Genomic DNA, 25036 nt, shown 5'->3' with positions numbered 1-25036 from the left:
TCAAACTAAAGACTAACCATTTATTGAGTAACACTACGCTGTATTTCTTCTTCCGAAACTCTGCTGAACGGAGATCACGTCAATAGTATTCATTGTGATTAAAATTTTCACTATTAAAGATATAGGTCTCCAAGTGTGAATGTTATTTTGAATGCGTATGTATGTGTTGATTGTTGAATATGTAACACTGAAATACGCTGGATAAGAACGACTGAATATCTATGTAGAAAACAAGTTGTTCAAACATAGGTATAGTGGGCAGGGACAGTGATACAGCCGTGAGTGGCTACGCTTATCCACGCGTCCGTAGTTAGGGCAACGGCAGGTACTGTTTTGGGTACTGATATTTTGTTCTCCTTGCAAACTTCATACGACTTTATGAGGTAGTTGTGAATTGTCGCAGTACATGGGACCTGGTAATTTGGGTTCAATGGTTCACAGAAAGCCCTGAAACCCTCCCCTTTAACAAGACTTAATGGTCGCTTATCCTTAACGCGCATAAGCATTGCTTTTTGCGCAATACCTTCATACCATTTCCTGTCAACAGGCTTGCGACTTTTGCTATCAAACTTACCAAACTGCCACAGCGTTGCTTGTTGAGCTGGTTTTCTGTCTACAGTGCTTATTGTGGGTGCTTACAGGACAAATGCTTGCGTAACTAAGGGAAACGCCACAAAGACGGCATTTCGTATTTTGGCCACTAAATCAAGATAAAAATGCGTCCAGACATTGGATTTTTTCTCACGATCATACATCTTGATTGCATGAGATGTTTAGAGGTATCTCCCCTGCGAGTCCTCGAGTCCATTCAATTGGACTCGAGTCCTGCTTTACCCGACTCGGCCCAGAGTACCCGAGTACTCGTGAGAGCCCTAGATCTTTCACAATAATCCCTCTGGCTATCAGATTGAGGGTACGTTTTAAACATAACCGGTATTTCTATTATTGTATTTACAAAGTTCTTCGAACGTTCTCCAAATACGTCCGTCAGATACATTGTGCACTACCCTTTTCTCTTTTGATCTTCTCACACGACTGTTACAAGTTCGAAGAATCCTGGTCAAAGTAGAAAAGTCTTAATACTATTCCATACAATTCCGTAACTTACACAATTCCGTAACGAAAACATACGTAAATCCGGTCATGGCATGTATTTCCTACTGTATTTACGATTATTTCAGTGGTTTACTATCCGGCTTTTGGTCCTGTGGCTTGTCAGGATGTTTACTATATATTGGTATCCGGTTACCAGCCCTCGGTGGTGGCAGCTGTCAATACACGACACAATGCCGGGTGACGCAATGACCTACGTACGTCTCATGTGACCAGGAAGAAAAAAGCGAAAATAGGATCCTGGTTGTACAAGTAGGCGGCCTCTACGCAGTGGTAGCAGTAACCTTAGTATACCTGCTTCACGCTGTATGCACCACCCTCAGGCTGGGGACAGACACATCATCTGATATACGAGAATCCGAACATATCCATCTATATCACGTGTGATTATCAGTTGTGAGGACTCATCTGTGACGTAATCGGATGACACTGGCTGGAATCGTCAGTCGGACGTGAGGTACTGTGTGTCTTCTGCACTAGCCATTGCATTTCCACCATTAGTACGTTGTCTTGCGTTAAAGATGTGCACTGATTTGTTCTATTATGAATAGCTGTGGCACGGAAATATATCCCTGTGTCCTGTACAGTTGTAACATGATGCGATCCACATATAACAAATGTTGGTGTTATCAACTTATGCTTTTAACATGTTTAATATGGAATATAATTTGCGGGGATTTGGTTTAGAAAAGTGAAACAGCGATTGTTTGACGGTACTGAAATAGGGCCCATTTTCGCAGATTAAAACGTTGCTAATTATAGACTAATTATGGCTGGTTTGGTTTGTTCAACGCTATTCTCGCTGACCGGCGCGAAAGGACACCTATCGGAGGATCGAAGAACGACCGGATATCAAAACATGGGAAATACAATAAGGGGATACATTCAGACTGTTGGTTTTTTTCCTTGAATTCTTGTAAGGATGAGGGGTCAAAATCACATTTTACATAGGAAATTATGCACTGCGTCATATCCTTCAAAGAATGCAGGTAAACGAAGAGAATGATAACTGTTTGCCTTGATATACATGCAGAAATACACGTTGTGTGCTTCTCCTCGTAAATTAGACCGGAAAGAAAAGTACTGGTTATATTATCATCAAGCTCCAGGCCCGTGTTTGGGAATATGATTATACCCTTAATAAGAAGAAGAGGGGAGAGAGAGAGAGATTTGTTTAAATCATTCTCTTAGGCCAAAATCAATTCTCTGTTGTCTGTGTTTTCGTCACTTTGAATAAACATCTTCTTATCTTTAAATTTAATCCATTAACATTCAAATTCTTATCTCTTTTCTCTTCAAACTTTGAAACCCAGCTTCCAAATTAGGTGACCCAGAACTATCTTTAAATGGCACTCCCATCAAAGTTGTCAAGGAGGCCAAATTCTTGGGTCTAATTTTCGACTCCACTTTAACTTTTTTGCCGCATATCAAATGCCTAAAAACTAAATGCCTGAAGGCATTCGATTTACTTAAAGATGTTTCTAACTCAAATTGGGGAGGGGATCAAGCTACTCTCCTACGCCTATACAGATCACTTGTCCGCTCGAAGCTTGATTATGGCTCCATCGTATATGGTGGAACCTGTAAAAGCAACCTAAAACTACTTGATTCTGTCCACCGCCAAGTCCTATGACGTTGTCTTGGGTCCTTTAGAACCTCTCCTATTGATAGTCTCTATGTTGAGGCTGATGAGCCATCCCTTAACAAACGTCGTTTCAAATTATCATTACAGTATATAACAAAACTCTATTCCAACGAGTCTAACCCTGTATTTAACTGTGTCTTTAATCCTGTATAATTAACTGTACATTACACCTGCATAGGGCTCTCACGAGTCCAAAATTTGGGACTAGAGTACTCGAGGTGTCAGACCTGACTCGGACCCGAGTACCCGACAATTTGGATTCTTATCTGAAACCAACATTCAAGCATACACGTAGCTGTTCCAACTTCCAATCTACGAATAATGCAACATGTATATGTGAATCCAAACGTTCCTGAATAAAGCAATTGATATTCAATGTCATTGGAAGTATCTATTACCTTTTTATTTGCAAACAGAATGTGAAGGCAACGTAAGTGTCACTGTGACCCAGTTCTACGCGATCAATTATGTGATTAATGTTCATGATACCTTATTGATTTTTTTTTTTTTTTAAACATATTTTTATTCATGAAGATGAATTGGGATTGGTGAACAAGCATTACTGCTTATATTAACACCGCTCCCATGCAACATATAATACAACATGAAAATGGAGGATTTGACGTCATCGATACTGACCATTGCATAAATATAATATTTTTAGAATGTATAAATATATACAGATTACATGAAATACAACTATTCTCTAAGTAGTCATAAGTTAGAGAGTTACAGTTGTGTGTGTCTCACAAGCCATTGTAGAACTATAAATCAATCATGAGAAGGTTGTTGAGTAAATTTAATTATTTTCCTGAGAAAATTTAAAGCGTTGTGTCTTGGTTATATAATCGTGGACGGATTCAACTATTTTCTGGTTTACACAGGGAGTAAGTTCTTTGTTTCCCTTAAGAATGGTATCCAGGTTATAACCGGTAGTGTAAAAATACATATTAAGTCTTATCCGAGTATAGTTACGGCAAGTGAGGAAATAGTGTAGGGCGTTTTCACTCTGATGTCCAAAAGAACAACAAGGGCTGTCTATTAAATGTCTGTTATACTTATCGGCGTTTAGGTCGCTACATCCGAGCCTGAGGCGGCAGTGAACGATTTGGCAAAAACGAGTGCCATAATTAAGGTCAAAGTTTGTTATGACTTGTGCCGCGAACGGCACCACATATAGTTCTCAGAGCATCAAGATGTAAATTTTCTAATGTACGCGATTGCTCAGAAGTACAGTTATCCCAAATATGCGAACAATAGTCAAATATTGGCAAGATATAGGATTTATACATAATATCCAACGTTTTACGTGATAATCGGTATTTAAAACTCCTCAGACAACTGATCATAGGGCGAACTTTACGTACAATATCATTAGTGTGATCATTCCACGTACAATCGCTTTGGAGTGTTAATCCTAAATGTTTATGACTTTTGACTTCTTTTATGATTGTTCCGTCCATGAATAGGTTCGGTTTTAGAGACGGTTTCGTTTTACGTGAGAACTGAGTAGTTTCGGTTTTATTTGGATGAAATGTAACCTGCCACTTACGGGCCCATTGTGAAATTCTATCTAGATCTTTGTTAAGACAGGTAGCAGCAACTGATGGATCGTCTATGATAACATATAATGAGGTGTCATCCGCAAAGAGACGAATGTTACTGTCAACATCACATACAATATCATTAATGTATATAAGAAAAAAGAAGTGGTCCAAGGACAGAGCCCTGAGGTACTCCAGCTAGTACAGTTTTCTTGTCAGATTTAGAGCCGTTAATTGCGACCCGTTGTACTCTATTTTCTAAATAACTTTCAAACCATTGTAATAGTTCGCCTTGGATACCATGATTTTCAGTTTATTAATAATTCCTCTATGCCAGACCTTATCAAAGGCTTTACTTATGTCGCAGAAGACTGCTCTAACCTCTTTTCCTTCGTCAAGAGCTTTGGCTATAAAGTTGTACAAAAAAGGTTAATTTATTTGTTGTGGAGTCTCCTGGCATGAATCCTGATTGTAAATTTGTCATTAAGTCGTTATCTCTTAGGAAATTGAATACATATTTAAATACACATTTCTCAAAGACTTTCGATAAACAAGATGTGAGTGCGACAGGGCGGTAGTTAGAACAGTCATGTACGCTATCTTTCTTGTGAATAGGTATTACCGATGCTTCTTTCCATGGACTGGGAAAAATTGACAGGCTAAGGGACAAATTGAATAATTTCGTAAGTATGGATGTTAGACGTGATACCTTATTACGCCTGTAAATGCTGTAATATGATTGGATGTGTCTGGGAAAAGAAACCAATCAATCTACTTCTCTTTTCTTTTGGTTTTAAGTTTGACTGCGCTTTCAAGATTATCTAATATTAATATGTCGTTGCAGTTATGACATATTAGCAACTTTTAAACATTCACCTGGACGATAAGTCACATAATCAATTAACCTTAATCACGGTTAAAATGCGGCAAAACACGTTCCAAAGCTGGAAGATACATAGATAAAGCATTCATTGATTGGTGCTGCATTAGATACTAGTATCTTGTAAAGATGGATCGACTATGGAACTTAAAGAATATGTAAAACAGGATTGATGTTTATTTGAGACTTCTTATAGTGAAAACGGTTTGGTTTCAAACTAAAGACTAACCATTTATTGAGTAACACTACGCTGTATTTCTTCTTCCGAAACTCTGCTGAACGGAGATCATGTCAATGGTATTCATTGTGATTAAAATTTTCACTATTAAAGATATAGGTCTCCAAGTGTGAATGTTATTTTGAATGCGTATGTATGTGTTGATTGTTGAATATGTAACACTGAAATACGCTGGATAAGAACGACTGAATATCTATGTAGAAAACAAGTTGTTCAAACATAGGTATAGTGGGCAGGGACAGTGATACAGCCGTGAGTGGCTACGCTTATCCACGCGTCCGTAGTTAGGGCAACGGCAGGTACTGTTTTGGGTGCTGATATTTTGTTCTCCTTGCAAACTTCATACGACTTTATGAGGTAGTTGTGAATTGTCGCAGTACATGGGACCTGGTAATTTGGGTTCAATGGTTCACAGAAAGCCCTGAAACCCTCCCCTTTAACAAGACTTAATGGTCGCTTATCCTTAACGCGCATAAGCATTGCTTTTTGCGTAATACCTTCCTGTCAACAGGCTTGCGACTTTTGCTATCAAACTTACCAAACTGCCACAGCGTTGCTTGTTGAGCTGGTTTTCTGTCTACAGTGCTTATTGTGGGTGCTTACAGGACAAATGCTTGCGTAACTAAGGGAAACGCCACAAAGACGGCATTTCGTATTTTGGCCACTAAATCAAGATAAAAATGCGTCCAGACATTGGATTTTTTCTCACGATCATCCATCTTGATTGCATGAGATGTTTAGAGGTATCTCCCCTGCGAGTCCTCGAGTCCATTCAATTGGACTCGAGTCCTGCTATACCCGACTCGGCCCAGAGTACCCGAATACTCGTGAGAGCCGTACATACAATCATGTAGACAATAGGCCCGCCATCCTTACTCTTCCCTTCCTTTGTCAAAGAACATATTACTAGTTACCTTCCTCAAGGTACCTCTTCAAATATGCATATGTTGAATATGAGTGAATCATTAATTGATGTATTGCACAATAGAGTTTGTGAATCTTTAGATGTAAATACATGAATCGATTACATAACAAATTACATACATTGATAGGCTTGAATCCACACATTGTAACCATAAAACAAAGGGTAATTAAACGAAAAATATGATAAATCAGCCTATATTAACTATTTGGAATTCAATTATAATACAATAACGAGTAATGGCGTATATGTTTTCAAGGGTCATCAAGAATAGAGAATGAGTGAGTATGGTTTGCTTCACACATTGTACCCATGTGGGAATCAAACCCGGGTCTGAGGCGTGACGAGCGAACTCCTTAACTACTAGGCTACCAAACAGCCCCTGAACGAAACTACATACCAGTTGTAATGGCAATGACGTTGGTGGTGTTAAAATATTCGACAAGCAGTAACAATTAACAAATTTATAAAATATGCCAAGACTGAATGTAAAAAAACCTCATCTTCATGCAATCGCTTGTTTTAATTTAATTTGAGATAATAAATTCATGGTCTTGCCCACTTTGTCTAATACAGACTAAATATCTTCTGGAAAGATTCCAGTTACATTTGGCTCATACGCAGCTAATTATAGCGACATCACTGCTAGTGAATGTTAACATAAACAATGAATTATAGTTACAACACGTTTCAGCGATAAATGGCACCTGCATTTAACGATATAGAAAACACAATGACTCATGCTTTGTGTAATGTTCTGTCTGTTCAAGCAATGTACTGCAATATATATAAATGATAGTTAACAGACATTCGGATTCCATAATTTGCGTTCTTAGTTATTTGAATATAACATTAGATGTAATTGCGATATTAGTTGTGCACTGACCTAGTTGTAATGTTTACTGGCACTGCATCAACAAGAGTATATCTCTGTCAGCAGTTTCAATGTGAGCTGAGTCAGAGAGGACCATTGTGAGAGCATTGAAGGTTCCGGTATCCAGCTTAAACATGTCTTCCTTTAGGAGAGTGTTTGTCGGTGTTTCCTACTTGGCAACAATAGTGATTGCGTTTGAAGCTGAGGAATTCGTGGTACGGCATACCCTTTATGGTCGGATTAGAGGCAGTGTTAAAACTGTGCTGGGTTCCAAGAAGGTTGAACGATACCTGGGCATTCCCTATGCAGCACCTCCTGTAGGAGAACTCCGATTTGAGGTACGAATGAGTGCGTGAGTGAGGGAGCTTAGTTTTACGCCGCACTCAGCAATATTCCAGCTATATGACGGCGGTCTGTAAATAACCGACAATCCAGTGACCAACAGCATGAGCATCGAAACTCCGATTTGAGGTGAGACGTAAATCAGGTTTCTAATCTTCAAACATTGTAAAATTGTGTATGAATACTATGAATGAGTGAGTATGGTTTTATGCTGCTTTTAACAATACTCCAGCAATATCACGGCCTGGGACACCAGAAGTGGGCTTCACACATTGTACCCATGTGGGGTTTCAAACCCGGGTCTTCAGCGTGGGGAGAGTTCGCTTTAACCACGAGGCTACCCCACCGCCCAATATATACTATCCTTGCTATCTGAATAACATTAAGAGCGAAATGGTTTTATTTGAACTTCCCATATTTCAAGGGTTTTTGGATTTACGCTTTCTTTTCACCTGACGTGTGTAAGCATTTGTATGTGGAGCGTTTGATGACATGATAACATAATTGAACCACTACCCCTTACATGTCACATTTGCAGCAAAATAGGTTGTTATAATGTTTCTGATATTATTGTGAATCAGATATTGTTGAACCTGCCGATATCTACGTCTCTCTCAATCAAAGCATCATCATATATATGCCTTTTATATGGTCTGTTTAAGAACATTAAAGAAAACGAATCTGTCAAAATGTGTAACGTGAAAATGACTTTGCCAACTCTACAGCCAGAACATAGCTTCACAACGATATCTGTTCTACAGAACCCTGAGAAACCAGCTACATGGAAAGGTATACGAAACACGACAGTGCTTCCCCCTGCTTGCCCCCAGATAGCTTCAAAATGGAGTTACGTGTATTCACACCGTCCTGGATTCAATGACAGTGATGAAGACTGTTTATACATGAACATGTATGTCCCGCAGGTGCGTTCTTTAAATCAGTTTTGTTTATTGTTAAAATACAGCCTGCGCCGCTGTTGATAACCTTCTCATTTTGATGTGTGGCCTTAACACCATTAACAATGTGTCGACTGTGTTTTATACGGTTGTCTCTTAGCATACCTGTTTAGCCACAACCAAAACACCATTAACAATGTGTCGACTGTGTTTTATACGGTTGTCTCTTAGCAAAACCTGTTTAGTCACAACCAAAACACCATTAACAATGTGTCGACTGTGTTTATACGGTTGTCTCTTAGCATACCTGTTTAGTCACAACCAAAACACCATTAACAATGTGTCGACTGTGCTTTATACGGTTGTCTCTTAGCATACCTGTTTAGTCACAACCAAAACACCGTTCAAAATATTTTCGTTGCTCTTTGGAAATTAGTCTGAGACACCAGGTGTGTACTTTATTTCGAACGTCACGTTTGTATGATTTTCTCTGTTCATAAATTTTCTGTTAGGAAATACACTTTCATTTCTTTTTCAAATTGCATTCTGCCACCATTGGCATGACCATTTGTCAGTTCTTTGTTTGTGAGCTGACGTAATGAATAGGTAATCCATATCTTATTAATGTTCAAGAATAAATCCATATTTCGTTGTGGAAAGAAAAGGACGATGAACATTCTGTCCGAAGCAGCTGCCATCACAAATCTCAACATCTACATGAACAATTTTTAGTTGTTTCTACTGACATATTGTCTCAAATACCGTAACCAATATATGCAAACATCGTTGCATATACTGTTCGATAATACCACTTGGTATAATCAATGTATCAAATAATGCCATACATAAGAACGGTATGTAAAGTGAGAAAAAATGTACCACTCACCAGTGTTATCAACTCTTCACTTGAACATAAAACCTGAAGATTCCTTTATTAAATTTCTCTTTTGTATTGGGTTCCGCGATGAGTCATGCGATCGTGAACATGTTGACCAAAAGAGTCAAATATGATTATATCTCAGTCTTCAAAAGCCATTTTACCTGCTTGCCAGGGGGTTTACTGAAAGCGCAATATGCAACACACAGTACTTCGTTGCTGATAACATCCACATCAGTTTTGGCGAGAGCACATTGCAACAAGAGTCAAGCATTTCCATGCCCACCACATGTCCTCCCTGCCTTAATGCTCTGTTTCTTAATGCACATGAATCGGCATTTCTGTTGAGATTGGCACTGTCCAAACAAGAGACTTAAGCCAAGACGTTTAACTTAAGCTTGAGGAATAGCTTTGTTGGTCAGTTGTTGTCACTGATTGTAGCTACTGTATAGAGCGTCTGTCAGGAGAAGAATGTCACAATGGTACCAAAACAGATGATAAAGATGATTTCAGAATCACAAAATACACTCTTTTTTCAGTGGGGAGTTCATCTTGTGGTTATACAATTACAATATATCTACCGTCAAGACCGGAGAAGCCGAAAACAATCAATCTATAAGCATGGTAAATGTAATGATGTTTAATGTATACTTATATGCATAGACAATAATATATTTTTTCAAGACAGTAGTTATACATTTACATTATATCCGTTGACAAGATTGCAGAAGATGGCAGTAAGATGGCGGTCCTTGTTCACGTCCATGGTGGCAGCAACCTGGTCGGCATGGGAGCCATGTTAGATATGGACATCTTGGCAGCACAAGGGGAGATCATCGTTGTCAATTTTAACTACAGACTGGGTGCTCTCGGTATGTAAAAGTCTAGAATGTTTACCTTTTCCTAAAACACTGATAATATCACAAATAAGCAGGGACTTATTCTGAAACTCAAAATGACGTCATATTGGAATAGTTGCAATGATGGTAGTTCAGTTAATGAGTTATTCAGGGAATAGTCGAATTTTCCAGCACACTCAATTGTATATTACAGGTTTTTTAAGTGGTGGACAGCCGGAGTTTCCAGGAAACTATGGTCTGCTGGACCAAACTGCTGCACTGCAATGGGTTTCTCAAAACATTCATTACTTTGGAGGTAATCCAAGCAAGGTTACCGTCGAAGGACACAGTGCAGCGGCCGCAGATGTTGGCTACCATATTGTGTCCCCACTGTCAAAAGGTACATATTAGATACTAAGACAAAGGCGCATTGCAAGGTTTTATTCTCTGTTTATGTAGGTATTGCATCAAAGATTTGAATGATCAATTTCAGGTTTATTCCGTTTCGCCATCATACAAAGTGGGTCACCAACAGCCCTTTGGGCATTACAATCTCAACATCGAAAGGTTCTTACCAGGTTCAGTGAAGTGGTCGGTTGCAAAATTTCCAAGGATCTGCAGGAACTCAAGCAGTGCCTAAAGACAGCGACATGGAGAGACATAACGGATAGACTTTACATATCTAAGGTGAGTTTTTGCGATGACCTTTGTATGCACCTGTTCATAAAGGTAATGTTATATAATGTTAATATTATTTCTGGGTACAGATTCCATTCAGACAATTTCGTCACGAACTACTTTTTTGTCAGATGTTTTTGTCGTGTTTTAAACAGCATGCTTGTGTTACCTTGAGTGGTTTAATGAATTTCCAGTGTATTCCTTCGGACGTTTGTTTGTCCCCTGTAATTGACGGATTCTTTGTGGAAAAGCACGCGGACATTCTGTTTAAAGAGGCTGAACTGAATGGGGAAGCCTTTATGGCTGGAACAACAAGGGATGAAGGTACGGTGTTACATGGCTAGATGGTTATCAAAGATATAATCTTTCTAAAAAAATCCGCCTGTATCCGCCGAGATCACAAAACACTAAAACGTTTTCATATATTTTTTCAAAATAGTTAATTCTATGACTATGCAAGAACCAGTGTTTTAGTTTATGTTTTTAGTTTATGTATTATTTTAGTATGCTTTGATTTTGTAATCCTCTAGGATGGTCAGGTGCGTCCGCTGAATTTACCGAGCTGCTAACCCCACATAAAATGAAAAAATATCTTAACATGTTTTACGATTTGGGTAAGTATCTTAGCTGAAATCTTTAAAACTGATTTTAGTGAGTGAGTGAGTGACCCTTTATGGTCGGATCAGAGGCAGTGTTAAAACTGTGCTGGGTTCCAAGAAGGTTGAACGATACCTGAGCATTCCCTATGCAGCACCTCCTGTTGGAAACCTCCGATTTGAGGTGAGATGTAAATCAGGTTTCTACTCTTCAAACATTGTAAAATGGTGTATGAATACTAAGAATGAGTGAGTTTGATTTTACGCCGCTTATGGGCTTCACACATTGTACCCATGTGGGGAATCGAACCCGGGTCTTCAGCGTGACGAGCGAACGCTTTAACCACTAGGCTACCCACCGCCCTAAAACTGATTTTAGCGTGGGCATCTATTGAATTAACAATAAATAGAAATGTTACCCGAGTTTTCAAGCGACGACATACAGTCAATTTGTTTTGCCCAAAACAGGCTTCTGTACAGAAAGTAGAGTCATAGTTTTGAATAGTGAAATGCTGAACCAACGCCACGGTTTGTTCAGTGGATCAAAAAGAGTATAAGATATGTTACACAATCTTCCAAGTAAACCTTCCCGCCATCCTACGCATTCTTAACTGTATATTTGTATCTTATGTCGAGTAACCCGGCCAGAGCGTAATAAAAGTTCTGTTCTCTACACCAGACATTCAGTTCAATTTCTGTTCCTAGTTTCAATCAGTGTCGTTACACACGAGTACTTCCCTTGGGATGATCCTTTGAACAGGACGGCTCATGTTTTGGCACTCGATGAGGTAAGCATACAATGAAATAAAGAACCACACATGTTTCTTAAAACACATACATACATACATGCATACATACATACATACATACATACATACATACATACATACATACATACATACATACATACATACATACATACATACATACATACATACATACATACATACATACATACATACATACATACATACATACATACATACATACATACATACATACATACATACATACATACATACATACATACATACATACATACATTTTGTACATACATACATCGTTTTATGTGTACACACCCCCACGAATACACGCGCGCGCACACACACACACATATCTATCTATCTATCTATCTACCTACCTACCTATCTACGTTCTTTTCCAGGTATGGGGAGATCATGAGATAGTCGGTCCTACCTTCGATGTAGCTATACGTCTCGCTGCCAGGACGGACAACGTCTACTTTTATTCATTTGATTATGCATCACCTTCTGCCAAGGTGCAAGGTATGTACGTGATTCAACTGAATATAACCCATTATAAAATATACATACAAACGAAAACAATAAACTGGAAGTAAAGACGAAAGTTTTCACAATAACAACATTATATAGTATGCTGTAAAGGATTTTCCACTGTTTATCATGATTAACTCCTCAGCCATAACTGTTTTTCCTCAAGGAGTGGTTGGTACGTTCATCACAAACATCAACTCATCAGCTTACTATTGATGTTATTTACCTGTTGGATAGTATGATAGACATGATGATGTTGTTATCGTTGTTATATTTTCAAATCATACGTCCTGATTGTCTAGATGAAGGTATTTGTCGTGGACAAAGCTCATATAATCTGTTCATACAATATTTCATTCAATTGTACCTGTAGCTGTTCCACATGGACGAGACCTGTTCTACCTGTTCGGCTGTCCTTTCTCTGGACATCCCCTGTACAACTATACGGAGGAAGATCGCCAGGTCAGCAGAGTCTTCATGAACATGTGGAGCAACTTCGTCAAGACAGGGTGAGGAAATGACCTCCTAGCGAATATTGCGTGGCAGCGTTTTCCAAACCATTTTATTCCGGCATGTACATAAACTAAAGGTCTCAAATTGCGTTTTAATCATTTACAAATAGCTTATATGTTTCTATTTGTTTAGGACGGTTATTTGGATCAGTATTATGGTATCGCCCCAAATTCTTAATTCTGTTTACATCACAATGCCATGCGTCAAGTCGCGGAGAAAGTGGTTTCACAAGTAGCATCTCTGATCCCTATTCTCCTGCTTTTCCTTTCGTTGGTGACTTTCTGATGCTGATATACATGTAGTGTGAGCTGACTCATGTATGAAGAGCGTCCCTGTTGTGACAGTTTAGGATAATGAACATGATACATACGTGACTAGCATTAAACTTGATAATAGACGTCAGTGTTAATATGAATAACTGTATTAACTGATAGCTCACAAAGTTGCATTAAATTTGATAATAGACGTCAATGTTAGAAATTAATTGATGGTTCATTGCAAAATGTGAACATTACATGACTCCTTTCGTATAAACACATTTCACTTTTCAGGAAGCCTTCGTCAACTGTCGAAACTGATCCAGTATACTACCAACAGTTTGATAGCGAGATTCAAGCGTACATGAAAATCGATGTGGTTGATGGGAAGGGAACAATAAAGACAGCATACAAGCCTCGAGCTCGCCAGATGGCTTTCTGGAATAGTGTGCTGCCACAGATTATTGCTCTCCAATCAAAACCGATACAAAGTGAAAAAGAAAAATACGGTCTATTAACCTGGAGTTTAGCCATTGTGAGTGGAATATTGTTTCTGTGTGTCATTGCAAGTGTTGTGCTTCTGGTACGAAAGCATCGTCATTATTCACAAGCAAACTAAGATTTGTTGGTATAATAATGTTTTTCTGTTTGCATGCATACATCAAAATGTTGCTCTAAGCAGCTTAGTGTTCTGTCAGTATCTAGAATGTGAAGTAATAGAGGGCATAATATCAAATGATAGATTCCTCAAAGGTAGATACCGCCATGCCTTGGGAAGATTAATTGCTTGTTGTGTAACGCCGCACTCAGCAATATTCCAGCGATGGCGGCGGTCTGTAAATAATAGAGCCTGGACCAGACAATCGAGTGATGAACAGCATGAGCATCGATATAAGCAACTGGGATACGATTATATGTGTCAACGAAGTCAGCGAAGATGACCACCCGATCCCGTTAGTCGCCTCTTAGGACAAGCGTGGGTAACCGAAGACCAGTTCTAACCCGGATGTTCACGGGTATGCTCTGTCACTGATTCAGACTGGCCATGATTGTTTGTCTGTCAAGTCCAATGCTATTCATACTCGTATCAAGGGAGATGTACTCATTGCATTTTCACACACGCGGTTTCCACACGGTGAAATGTTTAGAGTTACAATAGATATTAATGTATACATAAATCTAGTTCAATAAAAGCATGTCACAAATAATGCTACAACCTAGTTGTCCGTCATCTGATATGTACGTTTCCACTCACATCCTAGTAAAGGATGCATTAGGTGAGACCAAAGTGAATTCAATGTACACCATTTCAAATGAACATATGCCACGTTTCAATAAGCATGCTCAATTATGATATTCTCAATTCAATTCAGTTCTTTATTGTATGAAAGGCCATAGGCCCATATACAAAAGAGATACATCTTGACAATGGCATATATAATCAACTTTCTAACTAATCAATTCTTTTCTTAACAAAAATGCATTGTAGATAAATAGAGCAACTTTGTGTTGTTTTGGAGGTTCTTTGCTGGAAAGTAAGGAAGACAATAGATTAACGTTGATTTGAGATAAAGACAGTTGCGGTAGATACTTATTTCTTAGATTTTCATATACAGGACAAATAAACATAAAATGGAATTCGTCTTCAATAATGTAACAGAATTGACATAATCTTTGGGTTTTTTCCATAGAAACATATCTTCTACGGTTAATTAATAAATCATTAAGGCCTAATCTAAATCGTATAAAAGCATTGCGAATATTTCTGTATTGAAGGTGAGCAAGATAACACTCTGGCTCAAGCAACAACTTAAATTGACGATATGAATCATATCTAGAACTTTCATTAATAGTTGAATGCCATTCCTGCTTAAACATATCAATAGCCCGCATACGAAACTGTTTAATAAACATATTTGCATTGCCAACTGTCTGTGATAACCAAATAAAACCAAAACCATATCTAAATAGTAAGGTGCGAATATGAGATGTCCACTTATTCTTTCCAAGATAATCAAGATGTAAAAGCATATTTAAAGCTTTTTTAGGTAAACGATGTTCAGGCATATTAATTATTTTACACCAATATTTTAAACTACGACAATAAGATGATATGTACAATGGGAACCTCCCACATTCACCATAAACCATAACATTTGGTGTTGACAAACCAACATTTAGAAACTTTTTACAGGCAAGCAAATGATTTTTTTCTATGGTATAATACTCTTTAAAACCCCATATTTCAGATCCATACAGTAAAATCGGTTGTATCTGAGAGTCAAATAATTTGAAGTAAATAGTCGGTGGAACAAGACCGAGCATAGGAACAACAGAGTGAAGTTGTAAAAGAGCTTTCTTTGCTCTCCTCGCCAGGTTAAGTACGGACTTATTCAGATTCAGCGTATGGGTAAACAATATGCCAAGGTATTTATAATCATTCACAACATTCATACGTTTATCTTTAAAAAACAATTTCTCTCTAGCCGACAAAGGACCACCTCTACGGAATATAACGATGTTTGTTTTATCTAGATTCACACTCAACTGCCATTTATCTGTATACGCTGAGAGTATATCTATTTGATTTTGAAGACCAACTACAGAGCTGGACATAAGAATGACATCATCAGCAAATAATAACATAAAAAGTTCGATTACATCGGGAGAAAGTTGGATGCCATGTTTACCAGACTTCATGATATCTAAATATAATTCGTTAATGAAAAGGAGAAAAGTAAAGGACTTAAAATACGTCCTTGACGCAGACCGACAGGACAATCGAAAAGTCACTTACACCATAGCCACAGCGGACACATGACTTTACATTGGAATACATCGATCTTATGATACCATACATTTTACCTCTCAAACCTATATTTCTTAAGCATTTCCACATTCTACCTCTATCTACAGAATCAAACGCCTTTTTGAAATCTACAAAAGCTACATACAACTTTCGCTTGCTAAAGGATAAATATCTCTCAATAATGGCATACAAGGTAAATATATGATCAAATGTTGAGTAGTCCTTTCTAAATCCTGCTTGAGGTTCCTGTATTAAATCTCTCATATTCGACCATTGTGTTAACCTACTGTTGATAATAGATGTAAAAGTTTTACCTAGAATACTAGTCAGAGAAATACCCCTATAATTGTCAGGATTTTGTGCATTTCCGTTTTTATATAACGGGATAATAATAGATTGCGCCCATACGGAAGGAAAACGACCTGTATCAAATACCCGATTGAACATTTTAACCAGGAAGGGCATAATGTCAGGTAATGAGTATTTCAGCATTTCTGAAATAACTTTATAACATAATAAGACTTTTCAAGTCTTGACGATTGGATATCATATTTGAACTTTCTGCAAGAAGATTTATAAATGGTTCTAAGTCTGCAGTAACCTTTACGATTATATTCACTGCGACATCGTCTAAATTTTCTTAGGGCTTTCCTGCTTTCTGTCCTCGCTTGTCTACAAGCTTTATTCAATTTAGGTTTACTAGTTCCAGGATCAAAATGTTTCATTTGTCTTCTCAAAGAAGTATGAAACGATAAACACTGGTGAAATACAATGAATATCTCGTGATACCTTGAGTGAGTGAGTGAGTGAGTTGTTAAAGCGTTCGCTCCTCACGCCGAAGACCCGGGTTCGAATCCCGACATGGGCACAATAGGTGAAGCCCATTTCTGGTGTCCGTGATATTGCTGGAATTTTGCTAAAGGCGATGCAAAACTTCACTCACTCACTATCCCGATACAGCGCTGACACTGTCGTTACATTTGTGGGGAGACCAAAGTTGTATATATAACGCCAGTATGGATTCCACGTATGTCAACAGTATGGCTAGTGTCAAATAACTTCGATTTAAGATAAATTATATAGCTTTAATATCGTAAAGATTATTAGCTTTTTCGATTTTAGGGGAGGCTCTCATCCTTCCCTTCTTGATCCGTGACGTTATAAAGATAAACCTCGATTGATCTTTGAATCCAATTGGTGATAATTGGTGGTGGCGGTGGTGGTGATATAGGTTTAGGCCGACTTGTACCAGAAGTAGGGTCTATTTGCGCTCAACACATACTGCAAATGATAACATATATATTACCATGCATAAAAGTGTATTTACTATATTTTCATATATTGATGAAATGGCAGGATCCTCTGCTTAGTGACATGTATAAAAACATAAAAATTGTTTTGGGAAAGGAAAACACAGAAAAAAACACACAAAAATATTATGTTTATTCTACACAAAAACAAACACTTCTAAGATTTTGTCTGATGTTAACATAACGGGAAACTCTATCAGACAGTGTGGAACTGTTTCAGGGGTCTTATCACTGCATTGGTCACAAGAGGCGATGTTTCCTTATAAACAATACTTGTGTAGACATTAAGTGCACAGTGGCAAAGACGAAGCTGACTTAAAACAACTTTGTCACGCCTCTTACGACGGCGAATTTTACAACTTTGTGTTATTGAAGGATAGAATCTATACATATGTCTTTCAGTAGATCCAACATCTCACAAGTTTTGCCATTGAAAGGAGACTTCAATGGCACATTCAAAATCTCTTTGGCAAGGCCTGAATTAATAAATGATCAACCTCAGCCTTTAGCAATCCTGACTGCTGTTTCATTACCCTGAAAACCGACATGAGTTGGTGCCCATACAGTGTCACATGAGATATATTTTGGATTCAAATTTGTGTCCAGTTTCAAAATTTCATAAAGAATATTATTTCGATACCCATTTATTCCAGACTCAATAGCCTTAAACGCCGACAATGAATCAGTAAATATGATTGCTTCATTGTTATATTAATCGACCCATCTCAGTGCTTGTAGAATTGCTAGGAGTTCTGCTGCAATGACTGATGTATAATCATGAAGCCTGAACACATCAGAAATAATATAATCAGGGATCCAGAAAGCTCCAGCAGTACGTTTCCTGATCATGGCCGAATCCTTGGATGCGTCAGTATATGTGTGTAAAATCTGCATATCGTTCCCGTGTAAAACTTCAGAAATCGCTCTAACTACATTTGGCTTCATACCCTTCTTGAGTCCATAGCACAGTCTTGCCTAATGAGAAGCCAAGGGAACAGTTTCAGAAGGTGGATGGATGATGGATGGATCTACATTTATATTTATAAATGATGGATGGATCTACATTTATATTTATAAATGATGGATGGATCTACATTTGTATTTATAAATGATGGATGGATCTACATTTATATTTATAAATGATGGATGGATCTACATTTATATTTATAAATGATGGATGGATCTACATTTATATTTATAAATGATGGATGGATCTACATTTATATTTATAAACAACTGTTAATTTCTGCACGGTATTTTTCAATTATCAATAAGGTCACGGATGTATAATACTGAGTAATTATAAATTGGCGATTTACGCTTGTCAGAGGACGTCCGTTTCCTGCAGATTAGATTTAGGCTTATCTCTGATTTTATTGCATTGAGGTCAGTGGTAGTATGAGAACTATATGAGCAATAGCAATAGTTGAGGAATTGTCGTTTTAAATAACAAGGGCTGATATATCAAGTGAGTTTTCATTATTTCATCGATGCTAAATAACCTGGGGCTTACACTGCCTCGTGTTCCGACGTAGGAAATGCAGTTACACTATAACGATTTTTTATGGCGTTTTTTCCCGTCATCTCCAATCCTGTCAATTCCTGCTGCACTTGGAGATAAAACGAAAGATGCCGTTGTAAACTAACAATCACCGCAAAACATGTCTCAGTATTTCGTTGTGAACGACCGTTTATCAATGAAGTTACAGCAGGGCAACGCGTGAGCTTGGCTCTGTCTTTACATGTCGAAAGTTGTCGCAGCGCACATTGAGTCGGGAACCACACAGTCAGCGAACAGTTGGACCGTCGCTTTCTTCATTTCAAAAGGAGAGTTATCGCCCCTCGGATAAAGATCGCCTATTCCAGTGTGCGAAAACTGGCCCGCTAGCCCGAGGCTAGTAACAATCCTGTCGGGCCAGTAAATATCCACGTTCACTGGCCAGACTGGCTAGTGAATTTTCATGGGGTCATTTTGTAACTATATCACTCTCTCATATCACAGGAGTATGGCCTGATAAAGATTTTCATAATATTAGCAGATTAATGATAAAACCCGTGTCATGCCGACAATATCTTATTCTCATCTATGTTTGTAATCTTTTGTTTAGTTTCTACATTCAAATTTCGGGCTGGTGAATTATGGTGTGGGCTAGTAAGTTTCAGGCATAGTTAGCCCGACTGGCTAGCAAAATATGGAAACCATTTCGCACACTGCCCGTGCTCAAGAAGAAACGCGCGATGCTAGGGAGACACGCTAACGAGATCCGCAAGCTATTCTCGAGAAGCAGCTTCTGTTAAAGGATAATCACGACAGGACAAGCAACTTGCTTTCTCATGGTACTCCCGAATCTCCGCAAGAAAAGACAGAGAGGGCTTTTCGGTTATTCCTCATAAACTCGTCGAAAACTTTAGAGCAGCGCTTGAATTATATATTTTTTAAAACAGTGCATCGACTTTCGGTATCGGAATTTCAACGCTAACGAGATCCGCAAGAAGGAGGGACTCTGGACCCGGGTACGTCTGATAGGTACGGAGATCGCCATTGAAACAAAAGATCCAAGATCGTCCTGGAATAAGTACGATAAGTCTGTCGACGAAATATCTATTGCCCGGAAATAAACTGTGAAATTACTCTATAAATGATATCTTTGTACTATCTGATCAAACTCAAATTCATAATATGTTTCTATGTGTTTACAAACTCATGTGTACGAGACAGACTACACAAATCTCGATGTTACGGGTCTTCTACACGTGGCTCACCGTTTTCGTGCTTTTCCCGCGCTTATGTGAATGCCTCGATCACGTGGTTTGCTGGTGCCAGGGTAATCAACAGTGGATCTAAATGTCACGAGCCAAAGAGAGTGGACTCAAATTTTAAGACTGTCTTGGATCAACTGACGAAAACTACACACTTGAATGGGATATCAACTAGACAGTCATTCTGAGACACGTCATGGTAGACAGTCATTCTGACACAAGTCATGGTGTTTACGATTTTTGGATATCATTGTGATATCCATCGGTAGATGTTTCCTCGAATGTATTTAAGATATCATCACCCCCATCCCCGTTAATATCACTATCCATATCAACGACCAACAAAGTATTCGCCACAACACAACCAGCGAAAACTAAGACTTGCCACATGGAGCGAGAAGTCCGTGCAACAGCACTTCGCCAAACAGAAAAAAAGGACAATATGGCAAAATAAGCCAGTATATTAAACTGACCTTGTTCTAAACTTACCTTGATACTATTATTGGTATATTTAATTTCAAAAGATAGGAATGAAACATATATGCCTGAACAGTGAGAGCAGATGTCAACACGTCCGACCTCGCTGACAGCGGAAGCCGCTTCTTCTTGGAGATAATTGACCAGAACAGCATTTGTCTACCCCGCCCGCACTCTCACCTCATTACACCTGCATGCACCTGCGTCAGTTTGCTGCAAAATGAGGCACAAGGAAAGTCACTAACAATGTGGGGCTGAATGGTGATGGCAATGAGCTAACAGAAGCCAGGGGTCAATGCAGGGGTTTATAGATTTTATCATACATAAACCATGCCTCGATGTTTGATTTTTAATTCAAAGTATCTTAAGTTACCTATACTACGTATACTAGTATATGAAAAGTCAACTGTATTGGCGCTTAGGGACCGTTTACAATTTATGGCTAGGGGGGTGATGATGATTTTTATGGAGAAACATGTACAGTGTGAATGGCTACCCCTAAAACGTATGTACAAAGTAAGTGACCCCCCCCCCTGCAAATCATGTACAAAATCAATGACAACCCGCCTCCCCTTCCCATAATTTCTAAGCATAATTTCAAACCTATATTTATGTACAAAAATGCTGACCCCGCCCCCCAATACGTCTGTACAAAATTGCTGACACCCCCTAGCTTTAAAATCATCATAAATTATGAACTGTCCCTTAGTTAGCACCAAATACACATACTTCCAGCTGTTTTGATTTTCCAAAATACAATTTGATTTAAAACTGTTAATTTTTCTTAACACGCCATGTCATAGTACACATACAATTGCTGATGGGCGTTTCCAACATTTTAATGTGTTTTTTCGGTACAAATATAGGACATTATGGGCATGGTAGGGGTAATTGATTGATTCATTCTTACAACAGTCTTGTGTTGTTTTTTCTCAAAATAACCTCTATCGTAGATCTGGGAATATAAGCATACTTCACGCTTGTCTGAAAATGGACAGAAAAGCAATCTCCAGGACCATTCTCGCCGTTTTGCATTGGACTCTCGTCGCCTCTCGTAGCGTCTCGTAGGCCCCGTGACCATAGGATCATTTACACAGACCACACTGAAATTGTTTCTAAGCATGCCTCTCTCATTGCTCTGTATATATAAGTATACAGTGTCCGCATTTACATGTGTTTGTTCAATAAAGTGTAAACAATGCTCTCCCCCAATCAACGACACAATTGCAATCAATGCTTTAAACCCAACCAGTCATTCATGGCATTGATCTGGCTAAAGCTACACACAAACAGGCGTACTGGGAGGACGGTGTAGCGTCTATTGATCCTGCAGTGAAAATGAGGTACGGAAACTCTGAGGTAGGTGAGATAACTGGTAGTATATAGCGAGGTATAGGTTAGTATGTTTAATACATTATAAATGCTGACTGGACAAACCTCAAATCTGTGATATACGAAAGACAGTGACAGCCTGTTAAAAACGGTTACACACAGGACAGAATGGTGAATAGTTGAAACTGGTTTAACGCCAGGGTGTTAGGGCATTGGTGGCATCTCTGGAAGACTTCATGTATTTTAGCCGACATACAGTGCATGCTAGAACCTACGACCACAGCTGCCATGCATTAAGACATTGTTATTTTCCCCTGAAACATAAGAACAAAATCTGTCGTTAGTGGACATGTGTCTACTGAGATAAAAGAAGAAACGAAACAGCTACTATCTTAAATAAATGGAGTAAATAGTATGTATGCGTTTATTTATAAGGAAGATGGGGTCCTACTATCGCAGCTGCTAATTTTGATGATATGGATTAACTGAGAAGGAAACATAACGCCTAGCATCGGAGCTTCAGTGTATTAGAGGACAGGGTGTACTGAGACGGAAACAGAAAACCTAGCATCATAGTAACATTGTATTAGATGGCATGCCTGTACCGAGAAGGAAACAGAACATTTAACATCAGACCTACAGTGTATTAGAGGACAAGCGTATACTGAGAAGAAAAAAGAAACCTTAGCTTCATAGTAACAATGTATTAGAAGGCATATGTTCACTGATAAGGAAAAAAGACACCTAGCATCATAGTTACAGTGTATTAGAAGGCATATGTTCACTGAGAAGGAACAGAACACCTAGCATCATAGTTACAGTGTATTAGAAGGCATATGTTCACTGAGAAGGAAACAGAACACCTAGCATTATAGTTACAGTGTATTAGAAGGCATATGTTCACTGAGAAGGAAACAGAACATCTAGTATCATAGCTACAGTGTATTAGAGGACAAGGATGTACTGAGAAGGAAACAGAACACCTAGCATCATAGCTACAGTGTATTAGAGGACAAGGGTGTACTGAGAAGGAAACAGAACACCTAGCATCATAGCTACAGTGTATTAGAGGGAGGTGTACAAGGGTGTCATAGCTGAGATTAGGAAACAGAACACCTAGCATCATAGCTACAGTGTATTAGAGGACAAGGGTGTACTGAGAAGGAAACACAGATTAGACAAGGGTGTACTGAGAAGGAAACATCACCTAGCATCATAGCTACAGTGTATTAGAGGACATATGTTCACTGAGAAGGAAACAGAACACCTAGCATCATACAGTGTACAGTGTATTAGAGGGAAACAGAACACCTAGGGTGTACTGTGTAGAAGAAGGAAACAGAACACCTAGCATCATAGCTACAGTGTATTAGAGGACATGGTGTACTGAGAAGGAAACAGAACACCTAGCATCATAGCTACAGTGTATTAGAGGACAAGGGTGTACTGAGAAGGAAACAGAACACCTAGCATCATAGCTACAGTGTATTAGAAGGCATATGTTCACTGAAAAGGAAACAGAACACCTAGCATCATAGTAACAATGTATTAGAAGGCATATGTTCACTGAGAAGGAAACAGAACACCTAGCATCATATAGCTACAGTGTATTTGAGGACATTGGTTTACTGAGAAGGAAACAGAACACCTAGCATCATAGTTACAGTGTATTAGAGGGCATATGTTCACTGAGAAGGAAACAGAACACCTAGCATCATAGCTACAGTGTATTAGAGGACATGGTTACTGAGAAGGAAACAGAACACCTAGCATCATAGCTACAGTGTATTAGAGGAACATGGTGTACTGAAAGGAAACAGAACACCTAGCATCATAGCTACAGTGTATGACATGGGTGTACTGAAAGGAAACAGAACACCTAGCATCATAGTTACAGTGTATTAGAGGACAAGGGTGTACTTATAAGGAAACAGAACACCTAGCATCATATCTACAGTGTATTAGAAGGCATATGTTCACTGAGAAGGAAACAGAACACCTAGCATCATAGCTACAGTGTATTTGAGGACATTGGTTTATCGTGAAGGAAGGAACGCTTATGTGTACTTGAGGACATGAGTATATGGTGAAGGAACGAACACTGATGATTATTTGAGGACATGGGTATATGGTGAAGGAACGAACACTGATGATTATTTGAGGACATTGGTATATGGTTAAGGAACGAACACTGATGATTATTTGAGGACATGAATATATGGTGAAGGAACCAACACTGATGATTATTTGAGGACATGGGTATATGGTGAAGGAACGAACACTGATGATTATTTGAGGACATGAGTATATGGTGAAGGAACGAACACTGATGATTATTTGAGGACATGGGTATATGGTGAAGGAACGAACACTGATGATTATTTGAGGACATGGGTATATGGTGAAGGAACGAACACTGATGATTATTTGAGGACATGAGTATATGGTGAAGGAACGAACACTGATGATTATTTGAGGACATGGGTATATGGTGAAGGAACGAACACTGGTGATTATTTGAGGACATGGGTATATGGTAAAGGAACGAACACTGATGATTATTTGAGGACATGAGTATATGGTGACGGAACGAACACTGATGATTATTTGAGGACATGGGTTGATCGTGAAGGAAGGAACACTGGTGACTATTTGAGGACATGAGTATATGGTGAAGGAACGAACACTGATGATTATTTGAGGACATGAGTATATGGTGAAGGAAGGAACACTGGTGATTATTTGAGGACATGGGTTTATCGTGAAGGAAGAAACACCTATGTGTATTTTAGGATATCGCCACACTGTTCCCAATCTATGATGACGTCATGTTTACATA

At 38.6% G+C, this 25036-nt stretch overlaps 2 protein-coding genes across 2 annotated transcripts in view; both read left to right on the top strand.

Annotated features, from left to right (window-relative positions):
• LOC124265972 (neuroligin-4, X-linked-like) overlaps window positions 1–25036 on the top strand; it is a 68066-nt gene that overhangs the window by 25676 nt on the left and 17354 nt on the right. The window lies entirely within an intron of this gene.
• On the top strand, window positions 7305–14392 carry LOC124253076 (acetylcholinesterase-like). The gene is made up of 11 exons (XM_046686826.1): window positions 7305–7554; window positions 8320–8481; window positions 10053–10203; window positions 10385–10570; window positions 10664–10857; window positions 11043–11172; window positions 11379–11462; window positions 12150–12232; window positions 12610–12730; window positions 13113–13248; window positions 13804–14392. Exons 1-11 carry the CDS (start codon window positions 7351–7353, stop codon window positions 14126–14128), a joined length of 1776 nt encoding a protein of 591 aa, XP_046542782.1. The 5' UTR covers window positions 7305–7350; the 3' UTR covers window positions 14129–14392.

The sequence above is a fragment of the Haliotis rubra genome, unplaced genomic scaffold (genome assembly GCF_003918875.1).
Source record: "Haliotis rubra isolate DU_JTF1 unplaced genomic scaffold, ASM391887v1 Scf10, whole genome shotgun sequence".
NCBI classification, from domain to species: Eukaryota; Metazoa; Mollusca; class Gastropoda; order Lepetellida; family Haliotidae; genus Haliotis; species Haliotis rubra.
Note: the sequence above shows the minus strand (reverse complement) of the source record. Positions and strands in the feature narration are given on the sequence as shown.

Coding starts and splice junctions, on each gene's coding strand:
- LOC124253076 (XM_046686826.1), top strand. CDS start 7,351: ATGTCTTCCTTTAGGAGAGTGTTTGTCGGTGTTTCCTACTTGGCAACA. Junction 8,482..10,052: donor TGAACATGTATGTCCCGCAG/GTGCGTTCTTTA, acceptor TCCGTTGACAAG/ATTGCAGAAGATGGCAGTAA. Junction 10,858..11,042: donor ATAGACTTTACATATCTAAG/GTGAGTTTTTGC, acceptor ATGAATTTCCAG/TGTATTCCTTCGGACGTTTG.